Here is a 20,485-nt window from a genome sequence, read left to right as displayed (position 1 = left end):
TGTTCCAGGGGGCCTGGGCTCTGGCTTCCATGTTGACCTCTAATCTCTACATCAAGTGTCTGGATCTTCGGGACAATGGGCTCTGTGGGGCTGGAGCAGAGGCTCTGGCCCACGTCCTGTGTAAGAACAGCATTATCTCTGGTAGGTAGATGCTGAGTTTCTGAGTCTGAGCAGCAGGTACACTTGGGGCCCCTTTCCTCAGAGAAGTGGCTCCCTTACTAGGCCTTCTTACTGGGGGTGTTGCTAGGAGATGAGGGTCCTCATCACAGGGTGAGGCATGTGGGGTGACTTTCTGGGAGTTTCCTCATTGGTGTAGCCAATGCTGAATGCTGCTATTTGCCTGACCCATCTCATGGCTATCACTCCTCTGGTGATCACCCCACTTGTGCACATGATAGACTCCCAGCACCTGAGTGCAGGATGAGAGAGGCACAGAGAAGCAGTGTCTCCATAGACTGGAAGGGCAAGGTGGGAGTCGGGTGAGGCTGCTTGCTGATGACAGTTCTGGCAATGGAGCTGACCCAGGCAAGCAGCATGACCATGTTTTACTCTGTAAAATGACCACAGCAGCACCACTTAGCTCTCTGGGCTGTGGCCAACATCAAAGGAGGTGGCAGAAGTGGACCCGAGCGGACATCTGAGCTCACACTGACAAGTGTCCTACTCCCTAGCATAGGACAGACAGACAGAGAGCTTCTGTGGGAGGTTATGTTGTTACAAGACAGCAACCATCAACAGGGGGCTGGCCCTCTGCCACAGCATTCTTCACAGACAGACAATCATGGGATGGATAGACCAGAGACCCAAGGTGACCCAGCCAATAGATGGCAAGCTGCCACCACGCCACCCTCAATAATCAGATTGCAAGGTCCCTTCTTTTGCCTCAGGCCTGGAGGTTTATGAGATGCAGGAGTGCGAGAGGGTGGTGCCTGGCCGCGGCTCCCACTGACCAAGCAGTGGTGCTGCCCTCAGATGTGGACCTGTCAGAGAACCAGATTGGAGCTGCAGGGCTCCAGGCCATCTGTGCCGCCCTTGCCTTAAACTCAGCTGTGCAGAAGATGCGGCTGGCGGGGAACAGGCTAGAGGAAAAGGCTGCCCAGCACCTTGCCGCTCTTCTGCTGCTTCCCACGGGCTTGAAGTCCCTAGACCTCAGCTATAACCAGCTCAATGACCTGGCAGGTAATACTGGGTCTGGGTAGTCATGTGTCATGCATATCCACTGGTGGCAGGGGAGAGGGATGGGCAGGGCCACACCCAGCTTCTACCAGAAATAGCCCTGTGCTGGCTGGCATCTGTTCACCATCCCTCTCTTGGTTATTCTTCTCCTTCAACCACACAGAATTCTTAATTCCAGACTGTTTGAATCTACCTACCAAAACAAAGTTCCTGACTTCAAGAAACATACACTAAACAAGACCATTCTCAGCAATTAGTGGCCTTCCAAAAGAAACAACGTATGGTTCTAGAAAAGGATGGACCAACCACTATAGAGTGAACATGTGTGGGGTGTGTGGGGTGGAACCGAGTCAGCCATGGCAAGAGCATGTTAATGAACTGTGAGCACGCAGGCTTGTTTCCTAGACCGGTAGAGACTGGTGTGGTTGGGCGGGTGATCCAGGGATGAATGATCAGGCTGTGGTTTGGAAAGCAAGCAGAAGCTACATGGCCTGCAGCTCACAGCTGAAAGTATGAAGGTTTCACCCCAAGTGCTTTTGTAAAAAGGCTTGCAATACAGCTTAATGGTAAGGTGCTTGTCTCGTGCATGTGAGATCTTGGGTTCAGTCACCAGCACTGTGGAGGTGGGGGACACTAAGTGCTGTGAAGGACTGGGATTGGCTACTTGACCCAGTCATGGTCTCGCCAGGGCCTTTGCACAGGCTGTACGCTTTGCCAGGAATATGAATATCTACCTATGCCATCTCCAAATGTGCCAATCAGTTACACAGATCAAAGCTAGGTATACCTATAGAATCAACTACTTGGAAGATCAGTTGAGCCTAGAAACTTGGGGGCAGCTTGGTGGCAGGGAAGGGTCATGGCAGGGTCATGGCAGGGTCATGGAAGGATCATGGAAGGGTCACCAGGCCCTGCATTAGGAGGTTCTGTCACCTGGAATGGCTGAAGCAAATTCTTCATTTATATAAATGTGTGTGAGTGTGTGTCACACACGTGTGAGTGCCTGTGTAGCCTAGAAGAGGACATCCCACATCAGAAACTATTGGGGTCCAGAAGAGACACTACTAACAGTGCCAATAATCTGAGGGAAAAGAATCTAAGTACACGGAGCTCTTTCATCTGTCCACTTTATTCTTCTAAGATAAAATTCTATCTACACAGCTTCAGTTCTGTTCTCATGCTCAGCTCCTCTCTGTCCCTTCTCTCCCCTCATTGTTCTGTATTGGTGAAATTATTAAGGCCACTCCACGTAGTTAAAAGGGAGGTTTATTTTGTGGGGTAACTTACAAATGAAGGGGTAGATTGCAGGATCTGGGAAAGGTATGGCGCAGTCCAGCGGTGTTCTCTGGAGAACTCTCCTCGGTCTAACTCCAGTGTCCAGGGTCTCAGAGCCAAGAGAGACCTCTCCTCTCGATCCTGGGTCTTCAGCCTCCTCCCTCAGCTCCGCCTTGTGGGCGTGACCATTACCGAAGCCTCAGTGGGGGTTGGAACTTCCAGGCCAATGCTGGGATGGCTACCCACTGCAGTTCTTGTTCTATCTAAGCTGTTTCCATCTCATTCTCCTCTTCATCCTCTTCTCTGCCCATTTTCGTTCCTTCCTCCCCTACTCTTGTGATTGTCTCAATACACCTACAATCTGCATAACTCTGCCCTACTTTCTGGTCAAGCAGGGCCACTCTGCTCCGAGCTAGGAACCCTGCCTCATGGCTTCACTGTACTGAGTCAGTAGCTCTGGACTGCTTCATTTGCACAAGAAACAAAGCTATGTACCTAATTTCTGCCTATCTTTTAGGCCTAGGGGACAGGCCGGTGTCTCCATAAGGGTGTTTACCTTAATTCAGATCAGCAGTTGGTCTGAAAAGCTTATTCTGTCTGCTGTTTTGGCCTAGGATGCTTGAAAGGTATTTCAGATAAATACATTGTTAGTATAGAGCGCACATGAAATTCACAGCAGGAAACAGCTGATATATTAAGAGCCAAATAACACCAAATGCTCCTTGAAATTTGGGTTCCTCTGGAAGAATTCCTTGATTCTTCCAAGTATAGCTTCACCATATTCTGAATTTCTATTTCATATTCCTGTGGCTCATAGTAATCCCATCCTCTGCAATAGGAGTTAGGTTGTAAGCCACCCAGTAGCAGTGCTGGGAACTGAACTCAGGTCCTCTGGTTCACTTAGCTGCTCAGACACTTCTCCAGCACCTGACACAAATTCTTAGATGCCCATGTGTCTGCATTGTAGTGGACACTGTAGTTGTCTCAGGACAATTGTCTAATCAGGAGTTTTGGAATTTCTGGTCTGTCCCAAGCTGCTTAGATAATTGAGTGGAGTGGCACTAACCTCAGCTCTGGAGTTTAACTGCTGAAGTCAATTGTTTTCTAAAAAAATTATTGTGGGAAGTCAATGGAACTAAAGGAGGGCTCATCTCAGACTCTGACAAATTGTAGCAGTCTCTGCAACTTGAGAACTTAGGAGCCAGCTTACTGTCATGTAACAAATACCTCCAATAACTGTCTCTCAAAGGGAAACAATGCATCTGAGTTCATAGTTTACTATAAGGAATACCTCTGATAACCATCTCACAATGGGAAACAGTGCATTTGAATTCATAGTTTGGAGATTTCAACCTTTGGTGGACTGGTCCTGTGGCTGAGCAAGCATTAGAAAAAAGCCACTCAACTCACGGTCTGAAAGAAAGAAGTAAAAGGAAGAGACTGGAGTCATACAGGTCCCTCAAGGGGACCCCAAGTGGCCTAAGACCATTAGATAGTGTCATCTGCCACATCCCAATTTTGGGGACCAAGCTTCTTAGAGTAGACTTTATTTTATTTTGTGTATGAGTGCTTGCCTGCATGCATGCTTGTGTACTACATGTGTGAGTGCCCAGAGGACAGAAGGTAGGTAGCATCAGATCCATGAAACTGGAGTTACAGACAAGTGACAGAGACAGTAGGGCTGGGGGATCTGAAGCCCTATGAAGGTATGTAGGGGGATGGGCAGGGAGGAAGAGCAGAGTGAGTCTGTTTTGTCTCTCCAAGAGGGGATCGCAGGTTGTTCCTGAGGGGTGAAGGGGCTTGAATCTCAGTAATGCATGATCTATGACAGTGGAGAGCACACCTGCAGGAGTGTGCCTCACCCTCCAGTCCTCTCCCAGACTTAGCAGTGTCCAGGAGATGCAGGAGGATCCTGCATCTGAGAACCTAGAGGGATCAGATCCTGCCCTGGATGAGACAGTTCCTGAAACCTTAGCTGTGGCACAGGATACTCTCCAAGGTGCTAAAATGCCCTACTGCTGCAAGGGCTAGCCAAGCAGGTGGCTGGGAGCACTCAGGCTTCACACACACACACACACACACACACACACACACACACACACACACACACACTCATGTACTCACACCATGTATTTCCTTGGTTTGATTCAGCTCAATTTGGTTTGGTTTTTGAGATCAGGTCTCATTATGCAGCCCAGGGTGACTTGGAATTCACTACAGTGTTCAGACTAGCCTTGAACTAAGGATCCTCTCCCTCAGTGTCCTGTATGCTGGGGTTATAGGAGTGGACTACCATACCTAGACCCTGTGAGCACTTCAAACCAGCTTTTGTGCTCCAGCCACCAAGATAATGAGAGGAGGCCAGATTTGGATCCTTGAGGGATTCTAATCCAGGCACAGAGATCAACCAGCCAGGGTTGGGAGGCTGTAAGGAGTCACCAGGCTAGAACAGTACAGGAAGTGGAAGGACAGTAAACATGGGTTCCGAGGGGCCCACACAGCCTGCAGAGACAGGTGTGGTGTCCTGAGTCTGCACACCCAGCTTATGAGGCTGAGATACGGTTGGCCAGGCAGATAAAGGGGTACCATGGAGAACCATGGGACGAGGGTGGAGCTGGGGCTGTGGAGAACTGGCGGGGTCACACCCATCAGTGCTAACAGAATGAGAGCTGGCTGTAGGGTGTGCCCCTGCCCACTGGACATGCTAGGTATTATCAGAGTTCCACCCACTTCCTTTTGCTCCTCCTCTTTTCCACCACAGCTGCCAGACTTGGAGGGCTCTGTCTCTGTCATGCCCACCAGCCAATAGGAACCTTGCTGGAGTGCTCAGCCTGCCTCACAGCTCTTACAGAAGCTCCTGTGAACCCAGCTTGGCACTCAAGGACTCTCAAGTGCCCTTACTTCCTATGTTATTGCACCTGCTTTCTCTTGCCTCTCCTCTAACTCCAGCACCAACCCAGCTTCACTTTGCATCCCTGCTGTCTATCACATGTGCATACATGTGGATTCCTTGATTCTAGGTTGTCTGCTCTGTCCTTCCTTCCAGACCCCACCAACACTACCACTGCTTCTCTACCCTTTCCATCTGTAGATTAGAATAGTTGGGATCTCTTTACTTTGACTTCATATCTTCCCAATTGTGTGTGGATTCCTTGCTGGGCGTGGTGGCTTGTATCCATATTGTCAACACAGTGGAGGTGACAAGAAGATGATCTGGAGTTCAAGGCCAGTCTGGGTGACAGAGTGAGTTCTAGACCTATCTGTGTTGTAGGACAAGACCCTGTTCCAGTGTACACACACACACACACACACACACACACACACACACACCACACACCATACACAAACACATACACACACATATACACAACACACACACACACACACACACACACACACACACACACACACACACACAGCCTGTAAGTCCCTGGGGCACCTGAGCTCCACAAACACACACAGACACACACACACACACACACACACACACACACACACACACACACACACACACACACACGTTTCTTGCAGGTAATCCAGGTATACACTGAATTTTGTAACCCTCCTCCCCAACAAAAGTTCTGACACATGGTGAGCATCAGGTCATTTTTTTTTTAACATAGCATTTTCTTTTTTTCTTTTTTAAATATCTCTTTGTGCTCCTCAGGAGAGATACTTGGACCTGCCTTGGCAGAAAACACAGGACTCACAGATCTTAACCTCAGTTGGAATCACCTTCGAGGCCTGGGAGCCATTGCATTTGCCAAGGGTCTGGAGGTATGAGACAGCTGCCCACTCAGTCCCCAGAGCCCGCCTGTCCTTTGGGAAGTTGTCCCTGAGCCGTTCTTAATGATACAGCTCTTCAGACATGAACTGCAGCCCTTTTCAGCATAACTTTCATGGTGACCTTGGATGGTCTGTTTTCCTGCCCCCATTAAATGACAATGCACTGCACCGAGTCTCATGTAATTTCATGACTAGATAAATGTCGCTGCCTCCTCCAGACATCAGCTGGTGGGGCCATCTGTGCAGTCTGGTGACATTATTAACACACAGATACTTTTCCTTGTGTGCCAGCACACCCTCCCGGTGCTTCCCTGAAAGCTCATAGATCTGGGAAACATGTTTCAAGCCCGTCCAGGGTATTTTGAGGCATCTTCATTGTCCACAGTGACAGTGACCTTGGAAATGACAGGCACGACCATGCCCTCTTACAGGACTGACTACAGTTGGTGGGTGGGGTAGTCCTGACAGAAAGAGTCAGGTTAGAGCATCCACCCTTCCCTGATCACAGTCTCTTGGGCAGGCTTCATACAGTACCCTGCCACCAGGTCACTGGGCCCATGCAGTTTCTCTGTACCCCAGGATACCTGCCTTGGGAATTTCCACATAGATGTGGATTGATCATCTCTGAGAATTGTCCGTAGCTCTACCCATCATCCTCTGCTGCTCTTCAAGTTGTTTGGCCCTACTGGTCACTGCTGCCTGAGAACTCATGCTAACTCTGTCCCAGGACCTCTGTCTTTCATCATTGCTCAGGCTCTCTTGGAAGTGGAGACTGTGGCTTTCTGCACCATCAGATGTGAACTCACAGCTTTGCTCTCTGTGTCCTAGGCAAATATATTCTTGAAAGTCCTAGACATCTCGAATAATGGCTTTGGAGACTCCGGAGCCTCTGCAATAGGTGAGGCCCTCAAGGCCAACAACGTGTTGGAAGAACTAAACATGAGGTGAGAAACAAGGGTGCTGGTCTCGGGGTCACACAGTGATCTAGATGCTGTTCATACTGCTGCTATTGTGTGGCTTGAATCTTAATCCTACAGCAAGCTCTGTCCTCATTCAAGAGGGCTGGGGTGTAGCTAGGCTGGTGGAGTGCTTGTCTAGCATGCCGGAAGGCTGTGGGTAAATCAGGAGTGGTGTCTTATGGTTCACTTCTGTGGCTGTGACGAAACACAGTGACCAAAAGCTACTTTAGAGGAAGGTTTATCCGACTTCCAGTGTAGTTAGATGTGAGCGTTTCAGGGGACTCCCACCACACGCACAGTCAAGAGCTGAGAGCAGAGCATTTCCCATGCTGCTGCTCGCTGTCATCTTCCAGCTTCTCCCGTTCTACAGCTGGCTCGTGGTGCCGCCCACATCCAGGAACAATCAAGACAACCCCCAAAGACGTGCTGTAGGCCAACCTGATCTAGATAATTCCTACTCACTGAGACTCTCCTCCAGCTAAATAAAAACTGGCCAGCACACCCATTCTTTGTTAACTTGACACACACACACTTTAAGCTGTAGTTTCCCTTCGTTGGTCCCCCAAGGCCTCATGTTTATTTTACAATGTAAAATATAGTCCTTAAAAATTCCAACACCACCGAGCAGTGGTGGCGAACACCTTTAACCCCAGCACTCGGAAGGCAGAGCCAGGCAGATCTCTGTGAGTTCAAGGCCAGCCTGGTCTACAGAGTGAGTTCCAGGATGGGCACCAAAAACTATACAGAGAAACCCTGTCTCAAAAAAAAAAATTCCAACACTTAAGGTTGCTGGAGAGAGGGCTCAGTGGTTAAGAGCATAATGTTGCTCTTGTAGAGGACCCAGATTTGGTTCCCAGCACCCACATGGTAGCTCACAATAATCCATAATTCTACTTCCAGAGAATCTAATGCCCTCTTCTGATCTCCATGGGCACCAGACACACACGTGGTACATATATATGCAGGCAAAATGCTCATATACATAGTTTTAAAAAATTCCAACACTTTAAACATCCAAGATCTCTTTGAAAGTCCAAAGTCTCAGCCAGGTGGTGGTAGCACATGATTTTAATCCCAGCACTCAGGAAGCAGAGGTAGGCAGATCTCTGAGTTTGAAGCCAACCTGGTCTACAAAGTGAGTTTTAGGACAGCCAAAGCTACAAAGAGAAATACTGTCTCAAAAACAAAGCAAAACAAAACAAAACAAAAAAACCTAACAAAAACAAACAAAAAACCAAAACAAACAAAAAAGTCCAAAGTCTCCTTACAAACACAGTCTCTTGGATATTCAAAACCATGTACTGCTCTTTCAGAGGACCCAAGTTTGGTCCTCAGCACCCGCATCAGATGGCTCACAACTGCCTGCAACCCCAGCTTCAGGGGGACTGGATGGCTTCTTTCTGAACTCCTCAGGTACTTGCACTCAAACGTAATTTTAAAAAAGACTTTAGGGTTGGGGATTTAGCTCAGTGGTAGAGTGCTTGCCTAGAAGCACTAAGGCCCTGGGTTCTATCCTCAGCTCAAAAAAAAAAAAAACTTTAAAAGTCTGGAGTCTGTTACTAGAGTCTTATCAAATCAAAAGCAGGCTACATATGTAAACATTCTTATTCATTCCCTGGGGAAGTAGAGACAGTCACACCTGGGCAAAAGTAAAATTTGGCCGTGTGAATCCAACCTGTAGCCATGTCTGCCATCTGAGACACATCTTCGGGTCCCATCCCTGCTCTCCACCACCTGAAGTGCACAACTGTCTTCCTAGACTCCACACCACACCTGTGTCTTGGTGGACATCCCAGTCCTGATATTCCAAACATCTGAGGTCTCCATGGCAACCGAGGCCTCCCTTCATCAGTGGTGCCTTTGGGCCTCCCCCTCACACAACAAGGAGCATGCCTCAGCTGCTCTCCATGCATCCTCCACACTCTCAGAGCCAGTTCTGCACGGGCTCCACTTCGGACATTGCCACGCTCTGCCAGCTTCATCCACAGATGTAGTCTGGTCTCCTTGGATTAGCTTCCAGTGCCGACCCTGGGGGACACTTCCCTTTTGTCCCTGAGATGCACAGGTCTCACCTCAGGGGTAGTGATCTATTATAATCGAAGCTGATTCTTCAGTCCCAGCTTATCAGCAAACAAGGGTTTTTAGCCAAAGTAATCCAATTAATGGTAAAGTCTTTGCTCCTTTCTGAAGTGGGATCTAGGGCTTCACTGCTGCTGGCATTTCAACATTACTGTCATTCAAGCACCTCAAGAACTATCTGGAAAGCTCTGGCTATGGCACTCAATGGTTTTTCCAGTCTGAAATTGCAATGTTTTCTATACCTGTCAACCAGCACTTAGGAGGTAGAGGCAGAAAAAATAAAAAGTTCAAGGTCATCCTCAGCTATATAAGAGTTACAGGCTCAACTGGAATGCATAGGGCTATCTTTTTTCTTTTTCTTTTGAGACAGGGTTTCTCCATGTAGCCCTGGCTGTCCTGGAAAACTCTCTCTCTCTCTCTCTCTCTCTCTCTCTCTCTCTCTCTCTCTCTCTCTCTCTCTCTGTGTGTGTGTGTGTGTGTGTGTGTGTGTGTGTGTACCAGGTTGGCCTTGAATTCAGAGATCCACCTGCCTCTGCCTCCCAAGTGCTGGGATTAAAGGCATGCATCACCACCACCCAGCAGACTCTATCTTAAGAAAAAAGGGGTGGGGGTGGGGCTGGAGAGATGGCTCAGAGGTTAAGAGCCCTGGCTGCTCTTCTGGAGGTCCTGAGTTCAATTCCCAGCACCCACATGGTGGCTCACAGCCATCCATAATGAGATATAATGCCCTCTTCTGTCCTTCAGGGATACATGCAGGCAGAACACTGTATACATAATAAATAAATAAACCTTAAAAAAAAGGGGGGGGGGCCCTCTGGATAAGTGAGACAATTGAATAGCTTGATCTGTTTGGGAGGCTCCCAGGATGTGGGACCAGGACCTGTCCTTAGTGCATGAGCTGGCTGTTTGGAACCTTGGGCTTACACAGGGACACATGCTCAGCCTAGAAGGAGGGGACCTGCCTGTACTGAATCCACCATGTTTAAATGAATCCCCAGGGGTGCCTTGGTCCGGGAGGACATGGGAATGGAGGGGAGGGGCTGGGGGGAAGGTAGGGGTGGGGGAGGACAGGGGAACCCATGGCTGATGTATAAAATTAAAACACATGATAATAATAATAAAACAATAATAAAGAAAGAAAGAAAGAAGAGGAAGTCAGCATTAGCTATGTAGGCTTGGCAATTCGGAGGGGAGGGAGGAGTGGGCTCCAGAGCCGATGTTGTTGTGGTAATGGGTATGTGTTGCCAGTGGGCAGAAGACATACAGGAGCATCTTCCAAGCTTAAAGAGCCTAGGAGCAGGCATCCCCTCATCTCCACAGGGCGGGGGGTGTTAGATGTGACCGGTCCATACATGCCTGCAGAGTGCGCTGACCCAGTTAGCCTCCATTTATTTATTTATTTGTTTGTTTTCACTTTTCTCCTCTTCATATGCTTCCTGATCTCTGATAATTACTAGTATATTTTCCAGGCTGTTGTTATTAGTGTTTGTGTAGGATAGAAAGCTTGTTCTCAGGCATTTTGTCTGGCTTATTTCACCTAACATAATCCTTCCTGTTCCACCAAATGACATGGTACTTCTTTCTTTGTGGCTGAATACTCTATTGTAGATACACACTGCATTTGACCTATCTATCCATGTATCAGTGGGTACCTAGGCTGATTAACTATGATACATATGTCTCTCTTGTTGCAGAAACAACCGAATCTCCATGACAGGGGCCCTGAGCCTGGGACTGGGTCTGCAAGTCAACCAGACACTGCGGATTCTTATTGTAAGTTCGAGTCTGGTTGGGGAGGCTCCAGCACAGATTGGTCCTGTGTCTCTTCATACAGCTCTTTCACCTGCCAGCCCCAGACAGCACATGGGCATCTCATCATCTTAGCCTCTTGTGGCCACTTCCCACCTCTGACTCTCCACCCCTTTCCCAGTGGCTGTGACAACGCCTTGTAGTCCTCCCTCCTGCTTCCCTGAGTTCCACTGTAGGAGAGCAGCAGCGCATCCCCCAGTTTCCTTCCGTCTTCTTCCCTGGACTTCTGCTGTCCCCAGTTTAGACACACCTGAGGTTTTTTTGTGTCCAGAGGGTCCTTTCCTCAGGTTTGCAGGTGGGGGGCGAGGCCACAAGACGGGGTGCCAGCAAAGGCAGAGGGGAAGGAGCCAGTGAGGTGAGCAGGTCTCAGCTGTACCAACACCATGGGGAGGAGGATGGGAAGTGCAGGTATATCTCCAACTTGGGGCATGGAGTGCACCTGGCTCCGCCTGGACCTTAGCTTCCCACTCATTAGCAACTCCACCTCCTGTGACAGAGGAACCAGACTTATTTCAAGCTTGAGTCCACGTTTCCAGCCACCTGTTATACTATCTCCAAGTCACAGTGAGTCTCAGAATCCCACCTGGATGAACTACCCGCTTCTTAGGGAACTACCTGCCCCCTACCCTGCTGGGTCCTCTCTCTTCTTACTTCTCCTGCTCTATTGACTGAGTTCACCAGCCCTCGAGACACCTGGTGATTTTCTCAATCAGAAACATGCCCTGCTTTTCATTGTTGTTGTCTTGTTAGATTTGTTTTTGTTTTTGTTTTTTCAAGACAGGGTTTCTCTGTGTAGCTTTGGTGCCTGTTCTGGATCTCACTCTGTAGCCCAGGCTGGCCTCGAACTCACAGAGATCCACCTGCCTCTGCCTCCCAAGTGCTGGTATTAAAGACATGCACCACCACTGCCCGGCTTGTTTTAGTTTTTTATGTGTATGTGTGCCTGGGTGTATAGATGTAACAGGGCACCAGATCCCCCTGGAACTGGAGTTACAAGGGTGGAGTTGTGAGCCACCCATGTGGGTGTTAGGTACTGAACCTGGATACTCTACAAGAGAAGCAAGTGTCTTAACTGCTGGTGTTGGTTATTTGCGGTGCTCTTACCCTTCAAGGAGATGTCACGAAACACAACAGAATCCACTAACAAGAGTTTTATGAACCTGGGGCCTATGCAGGGACACTTTGCTCAGCCTGAGAGGAGGGGACTGGACCTACCTCAAAGGAATCTACCAGGTTGAGCTGAATCCCCAGGGGAGTCCTTGCCCTGCAGGAGATGGGAATGGGGGGTGGACCAGGGAAAGGGGGGACGGGAGGAGGGAGGACAGGGGAATCCGTGGCTGATATGTAAAATTAAATTAAATTATAAAATAAAAAAAAAAGAAAACAAAAAAATGACCAATAAACATGAAAAAAAAAAAGATAAGGTAAAGAGACAGAGGTGCACAGGCTTGTGGAAAGGACACGTGAGTAAAGATGGAACCGGGAATCACGGCGCCAGCTCATAAAGGCTGGGCCGTGCCTGCACACACAGGCCCATGTGGCTATTCCATGCATTCACGTAGATCACGTGGTTGTGGTGCGCGCTTTACACAGCCACGCAAAGCCATGGGATCCCGGTCACTAGAGATGTTTTGACCCGGAAATGACTAGGCAGAAGTGACTAGGTCCTGCTGGGCATGCGCAACCATGCCCGAACTGTGGAGGCGTGTTGTGAATCGGTACCACCTGGGCCACCTCTCCAGCACTTGTGTTTTTTGTTTTTTAATTTTTTTTTTTTTTTTGAGCTGAGGATCGAACCCTGGTCCTTGTGCTTGCTAGGCAAGTGCTCTACACTGAGCTAAATCCCCAACCCAATTTTTAAGATTTATTTATGTTTGAGTGGTTTGCTTGCATGTATATCTGTGTACCACATGTATGCCTGGTGCCTTCTAGTGCCTGAGACTAGTGTTACAGACAGATGAGAGCCACTATGTGGGTGCTGGGAATTGAACTCAGGTCCTCTGGAAATGAAGCCAGTGTTCTTAGCCACTGAGCCATCTTTCTAGCCCCTAGTGGGCTCTTAACTTTGTAAGTAGTCTTGACCTGCTAATCCTCCTGCTTCCACCTCCTGAGTACTGAGACTATGGGCATGGGTCCTCATAAGAGGCTCTAGTATCCAAGTGTGCTCATCCTTCTTAGATTTCCAAGAATCCCATTCGAAGTGAAGGATATGTCAGCCTCCTTAAGTCCATCCAGAACAACAGATCGTCTGCCCTGGAACTACTGGACCTCTCTGTAAGAGCTTCTTCTGAGCCTCATCTGTGATCTGCCAGGAGCTCTGTGAGCTATTGACATATTGACATCTCCATCTTAGAGGGATGATGTGGGAGTCAGCGCTCTCTCTCTCTCTCTCTCTCTCTCTCTCTCTCTCTCTCTCTCTTAGTTTTTTTGAGACAAAGTTTCTCTGTAGCTTTGGCTTTAGAACCTGTCCCGAAACTCATTCTATAGCCCAGGCTGGCCTCAGACTCACAGAAATCCACCTGCCTCTGCCACCCAAGTGCTGGAATCAAAGGTGTGCACTACTGCCATCCTGCAGAAGTCAGCTCTCTTATCCCATGCAGATATACTGCCTGATAGACTTGGCATTTCAATCCTCCCAGACTGTGGGCCATAAAACCACTCCAACTCTGTGTCATTGTATGTTGGAAGTATATAATTTAAAATTTTTATGTTATGTGGAGTTACAAGTAAGAGATTGCCTTGAGTCTCTGAAAGACTCTGGACTTTTAAACAGTCTTTTATTTTATTTATTTTGAGATGGAATATCTCTATATAGCCCTGGCTGTCCTGGAAGTTGGTACATAGACCAGGCTAATCTTATATACTTGTGTGTATATTCACAGAGATCTGTCTGCCTCTGCCTCCCAAGTGCTGGGATTAAAGGCATGCTACCACACGTTTTGTTTTGTTTTGTTTTGGGGGGTGTTTGTTTGGTTTGTTTTGGTTTGGTTTGGGTTTTTGTTTTTTTTTTTGGCGGGGGCAGTTTTGGTTTTTAGAGACAGGGTTTCTCTGTGTAGTTTTGGAGCCTGTCCTGGATCTCGCTCTGTAGACCAGGCTGGCCTCGAACTCACAGAGATCCAACTCCTGAGTGCTGGGATTAAAGGTGTGTGCCACCACTGCCAGGCCCACACCTGGTTTTTAAACAGTCTTGAGACTGAAAGACTGTGGGAACTTTTGAAGTTGGACTAAATGCATTTCACATTATGATATGGCCATAAGCCTATGAGGTCCAGGAAGTGGAATGTGGTGGTTTGAATAAAAATGGTCCCCATACACTCATATGTTTGAATGCTTAGTCCCTAGTTGGTGAAACTGTTTGGGAAGGATCAGGAGGTGTGGCTGAGGTGTGTCATTGGGAGTAGGCTTTGAGGTTTCAAAAACCCATGTCATTCTCAGTTAGCATGCTCTCTCTGTCCCTGTCTCATGCTTGTGGATCATATATATATGTACGCTCTTAGCTACTGCTCAGTGCCTGCCTGCCGCCTGCCTGCCTGCCGCCTGCCTGCCTGCTGCCTGCCTGCTGCCTGCCTGCCTGCTGCCTGCCTGCCTGCCTGCTGCCTGCCTGCCTGCCTGCTGCCTGCCTGCTGCCTGCCTGCTGCCTGCTGCCTGCCTGCCTGCCTGCTGCCTGCTGCCTGCCTGCCTGCCTGCTGCCTGCCTGCTGCCTGCCTGCTGCCTGCCGCCTGCCTGCTGCCTGCTGCCTGCCTGCCGCCTGCCTGCCGCCTGCCTGCCTGCCTGCCGCCTGCCTGCTGCCTGCCTGCCTGCCTGCTGCCTGCCTGCTGCCTGCCTGCTGCCTGCCTGCCTGCTGCCTGCCTGCCTGCCTGCCGCCTGCCTGCTGCCTGCCTGCCTGCCTGCCTGCTGCCTGCCTGCTGCCTGCCTGCCTGCCTGCCTGCCTGCCTGCCTACCTGCTGCCTGCCGCCTGCCTGCTGCCTGCCTGCTGCCTGCCTGCCTGCTGCCGCCATGCCCCCTACCTGATGGTCATGGACTCTAACCAGTTCTTGGTGGGGTGTGTGCAATTGCGTAGTTCAGAAGTTCAAGGCTGGCATCAAGTACACAGTGAGCTTCAGGCCAAACTACACTACATCAGACCTTGTCTCAAAACATAAACATAAACAAAACAAAACAAACAAACAAAAAACAACAACAAAAACTGGATTGAAAGCTGCACATAGATTTAACGTAGCGATCAAATACTCATGTAACTGAGCCAGATCAAGAAATAGAACACACATGTCTTAGCTACTTTCCCACTTCTTACAACACACCATGACTAAGGCAACTTATAAAAGAAAACATTTAATTTTGTACTCCTGGCTTCAGAGAGTGAGTTCATGACCATTGTCTTAGTCAGGGTTTCTATTGCTGTGAAGAGACACCATGACCACAGCAACTGTTATAAAGGAAAGCATTTGATCACGGCAGCAGCTTACAGTTCGCTATCATCATCGTGGAGAGCATGGTGATGTGCAGGCAGAAAGAGTGCTGCCTATATCTCACAGGTGGCAAAGGTCGCCTGAGACACCAGGCGGCATCCTGAGTGTAGGAGACCTCAAAGCCCGCCCCCACAGTGACACACTTCCTCCAACAAGGCCACACCCACTCCAACAAACCCTATCTCCTAATAGTGCCATTCCCTATGAGATTATTCAAGCTACATTCAAACTACCACAGCCATCATGGTAGGAGCACAGCAGTAGGCAGGTAGGCATGGTGCGAGAGCAGTTGCTGAGAGCTCACCCCTTATCTACAAGTGTGAGGCAGGGAGACCCAAACTGGAAAGGTGTGGGGTTTTAAAAACTCAAGCTGCACCTGGGCCCCTGCCATCCCCAGTGACACACCTCCTACAACAAGGCCACACTTCCTAATCCTTCCTAAACAGTTCCACCAACTGGGGATCTCATATTCAAATACGTGAGCCTATGAAGGTCATCTTATTCAAACTACCACAGGGATCCTTCTAGCTGCTTTACTAAAGGCATCCTTGAGTTCCTTTACTTTCCTACTTTAATAGTCATGAGATCATGGAGGAGGAGTCATGAGGTCATGGAGGAAGAGTCATGAGATCATGGAGGGTCATGAGATCATGGGGGAGGGATCACAAGATCATGGGGGAGGGGTCACGAGATCATGGGAGAGGAGTCATGAGATTGTGGTAGTCCACAAGAGAGAAAAATGCCCAAAAGAACTCTTAGACCTGGGTATGCAAATGAGAATAATCAAATCCTCAGAAAGTGCTAATAACTGTCTCCTAATGGCTCTTCTTAGGATGTCCAAGTGAACAAAGAGTGGGATGGCCTTGCTAGCTCAGTGAACGTAATTCTTCCAGGACTTTGTATAAAGAATAACACTTCCAGAAGAAAAGACTATCCACCAGCCTCCACACCATCCCAGCCAGCATCTGCCTCAAGTGGCTCTGGCCTCATCTCTAGTGTACCACTCTAACGTTCATACTGATCCCATTCAACATGGCGTCTGCCATAATCTGGGCTTCATTTGCTGTGGCTCATTCATTCAACCAAAATACCTCCCATGAACAACACAGACACAAGGACAATGACATCCCTGTCATCTAGGTGTTCATGTTCTGGTGATCCTGTTAGACAAAATATAAGGAGAGATGGAATTCCCAAGCTCTTGAAAGAAGGCAAACAGTCACAACCCACTGTAAGGCAACGTACCATTACTAATGTTCCAAACTGTAAAATCACCCATGTGCTTCAGTCTAGCTGATGGACTAGTGTGCTCTACAGAAGTAATCAGAGCTGCAGAGGAAAACAGCTGCTGATTGCCAGGTATGTAACTCAGTGCTTGCTTAGCATACAGAAAACCCTGGGTTTGATTCCATGGTGCCAGATAAAGAAGCACAGTTATCTGTGCATTCCAGTAGTGTAGGCAGGAGAAACAGAAGTTCCAGGCCATTCTCCACAACATAGTCCAGTTTGAGGCCAGCCTGGATAAGACCCTGTCTCAAAAAAGAAAAATAAAAAAGGTATCTATAGAGCTGGTAGCACATGCCTGTGATTCTGGCCCTTGGGAGACTGAGTCAGAGCATAGTGACTTAAGACCAGACTGAGATACACAGCACAACCCTGCATAAAAAACACTCACGTCTGAAGACATTCACTAAAGCCAGTTATTTGTAATGATGAAAACTGGAAACAAGCGAAATGCCCAGTAAAGATTTGGGAACTCTGCTAATGTTCAGGAACAGTAATCCAAGAACATAGGACAATCCGTGATGATAAACATAATCAATGTTGTGCGGGAATATCAGAATCATGTGGTTTTCTGGTAGTTCATCAGAATTACCATGTATTAAAATATGACATTTTCAAGAGAAATGATAACACATCACACAAAAACTTGTGAGTGGAAGCTGGGGCGATAGCTCAGAAGGTAAAGGTTCTTGCTACCAAGCGTGAGGAGCAGAGCTTGCTCTCCAGACCCCACATGGTAGAAGGAAAGAATGGGTCCCCACCAGTTGTCCTATGACCTCCACACATATGCTGTGGCAATGTGCCCCTCTGCACACATTAATAAATAAGTGTGATAAGAATAGTTTTAAAAACACCTCAAACTGTTCTTAGCGGCATCATTCATAATATCCGGAATGTCCAAAAGATACCAGTGGATAAATACAATTGGTATATACACACAGTGGAATACTATTTGACCACAACAGAATAAATTTTGGGGTGATTAGTGTTATAGAGTTAATTATGGGTGATTGTTATACAACTGTGAATACGGTAGAAGTCACTCTAGTAAATGCATAGCTTTGAAAGAATAAGTTACATCACAACAAAGTTGCTTTTGAAGGAAAACAACCAGTCTCTACATGGACGGAACTTTAAACATGCTGTGAGACGTTAGTCAAAGATCATGTATTGTATGATTCTCTTTCTGTGAAATGACCAGATTATACCAATCCACACACATGGTAGACTCTAGGGTGTGGAGAATCCAGGACTGACAGCTACTCTACTCTAGAGTATGGAGAATCCAGGACTGACAGCTACTCTACTCTAGAGTATGGAGAATCCAGGACTGACAGCTATCATCTTTTATATATATATATGATTATTTACAGTGGCTTACAGGATATGGTCCAAACAGTCCAACCAAGTCTGATGGAAAGGCCAAAGGGGACTGAGACTAGATGTCTCAACAGTTCCATCTGCTGCTGGAGTCCCAGAGAAGTCCTGGACAGCTGCCATCGTCAATCCACATTAGAATCCCAAAGAAGCCAGTTCTAACACTAGCAAAGGAAAGCCTCAGGAAGGAGAGAGATGATCTTGCCAGTAAGAGTGAGTGAAGTGCCGAGGGGGTGGCGCACGCCTTTAATCCCAGCACTTGGGAGGCAGAGGCAAGCAGATCTCTGTGAGTTTGAAGCCAGCCTGGTTTCCAAAGGGAGTTCCAGGAAAGGTGCAAAGCTACACAGAGAAACCCTGTCTCGAAAAACAAAACAAAACAAACAAACAAAAAAAGAGTGAGGTCAAGCAGGCAAAAAAGCAAACACCTCCTTCTTCCCAGTCCTTTTCTGTGGGGTGCTCTACATTTACAGTAGTTCTTCCAACATCAGTTGATCCAAGGGTGAGTCTTCCCACCTCAAATGACCCAGTCAAGGAGAACCCCCTCCATGGGCATACCCAACTGCTTCAGTTTTAGTTGATTCCAGATGGAGTCAAGATGGCAACCAAGATTAGCCATTACAAGTCAACTTGACACACACTCATATCTCCTTATGTCATACTCAATTTCCAAATGAAAACATAATTATGCCTAACATAATGTAACTATTCCATGCATTATATATTTTAGAATAGTTGGCAATGTTCCTTGAGGAACAGTCTCTTAGTGTTTTATAACTTAAATATGATAGCCACTGATATTATCTTAATTGATGTTACATTACATGATAAAGAAATCAAGGAAAAAAGACACAAATATCTGTACAAACACATACTTAAAAAATATGACAGAAATACTCATGTAAGGTTTTTTGTTTTCTTTGTTTTGGTTTGGTTTTGGTTTTTTGAGACAGGGTTTCCCTGTGTAGCTTTGCACCTTTCCTGAAACTCACTTGGTAGCCCAGGCTGGCCTCTAGAACCCTCTACCTCCTGAGTGCTGGGATTAAAGGCGTGCGCCACCACCGCCCAGCCTCATGTAAGTTTTGTCTCTGCAAATGGTCACATGGCCTTAGCTGGTATTTCCTCCACTATCCATTCTGGATTTCCTCCATCCTCAGCAGGTCTTGACTTTTCCTGGAAGAAACCATCCTTCATTCCTGAAGGGTCTGTGCCCTTTGTCATCCTTCCTGGATCAGGCTGTTGTAGTTTCCCATTGACTTTAATCATAGGACATGGTAGCACCAAGAGACCCTAAAGGATCTCCTACACTGCAGACATAATCTGTCCTCCTCCATTGGGAGAAGCAATCCAATTTCCCCTTGGTAACCTGGATCAGTCACCCCTCTTAATATTGTTATGTCTTTTTTTTTGGGGGGGGGGGGTGGCTGAGGATCGAACCCAGGGCCTTGTGCTTGCTAGGCTCCACCACTGAGCTAAATCCCCTGTTATGTCTTTCTTAGCCTGTTGACTTAAGGGCATCAGAAGCCCACAGTGGCCAGGGGAAGTCAGCTTCCAGTCCAATGGAATGTTTGCTGTGTCTCCTGACAGGAGAGCTTCTCCATCTAGAACTAAAACTTGTAGGCCAGCAGAACTTAAGGTTGCAGGAACAGGAAGCGAATATGTTCCTAGTGGGTCACTAAGGGTGATAGTGAGTGGAACCATTTCCTCTTCCACCCCTTGAAGATTCCTGGACCTGTGGATCTTGGCTGTGGGAGAAACTGTACCATATATTGGATGCTAATTCAAAGCATATAGTGCCTTAAGAGAACCTGCCCCAACTCTCCAGGCTGCTGCTACCTAATAGGTGCTGTAGTTATGTCTTCAAAAGGCCATCCCAGCTTTCTGTCAGGCCAGAGGCTTCAGGATGGTGGGGGACATGGTAAGACCACTAGATTCCACGAGCTGTGAAGTGAGCTCATTGGTCAGAAGCAATGCTGTGTGGAATGCCATGTCTATGAATAAGACATTCTACAAGTACTGCTGCCATGAGGACCAGCCTCTAGCAGTGTGGGACCGATGGGGGTCCATGGAGTCAGTGAACTAAGACTTCTTTTTTGTTTGTTTGTTTGTTTGTTTGTTTTTCAAGACAGGGTTTCTCTGTGTAGTTTTGCGCCTTTCCTGGAACTCGCTTGGTAGACCAGGCTGGCCTCGAACTCACAGAGATCCACCTGCCTCTGCCTCCCCAGTGCTGGGATTAAAGGCGTGCACCACCACCGCCCGGTGAACTAAGACTTC

At 47.9% G+C, this 20,485-nt stretch overlaps 1 protein-coding gene across 1 annotated transcript in view; it reads left to right on the top strand.

Moving 5' to 3' along the window:
• Lrrc74b (leucine rich repeat containing 74B) overlaps window positions 1–20,485 on the top strand; it is a 37,107-nt gene that overhangs the window by 1,564 nt on the left and 15,058 nt on the right. The window contains exons 4-10 of the mRNA XM_036198313.1: window positions 9–141; window positions 973–1,179; window positions 6,119–6,228; window positions 7,066–7,181; window positions 10,970–11,048; window positions 13,263–13,358; window positions 16,386–16,527. Coding sequence (XP_036054206.1) covers window positions 9–141; window positions 973–1,179; window positions 6,119–6,228; window positions 7,066–7,181; window positions 10,970–11,048; window positions 13,263–13,358; window positions 16,386–16,527 — 883 coding nt within the window. The remainder of the gene's footprint in view (window positions 1–8; window positions 142–972; window positions 1,180–6,118; window positions 6,229–7,065; window positions 7,182–10,969; window positions 11,049–13,262; window positions 13,359–16,385; window positions 16,528–20,485) is intronic.

This window comes from Onychomys torridus, chromosome 8 (genome assembly GCF_903995425.1).
Source record: "Onychomys torridus chromosome 8, mOncTor1.1, whole genome shotgun sequence".
NCBI lineage: Eukaryota > Metazoa > Chordata > Mammalia > Rodentia > Cricetidae > Onychomys > Onychomys torridus.
Note: the sequence above shows the minus strand (reverse complement) of the source record. Positions and strands in the feature narration are given on the sequence as shown.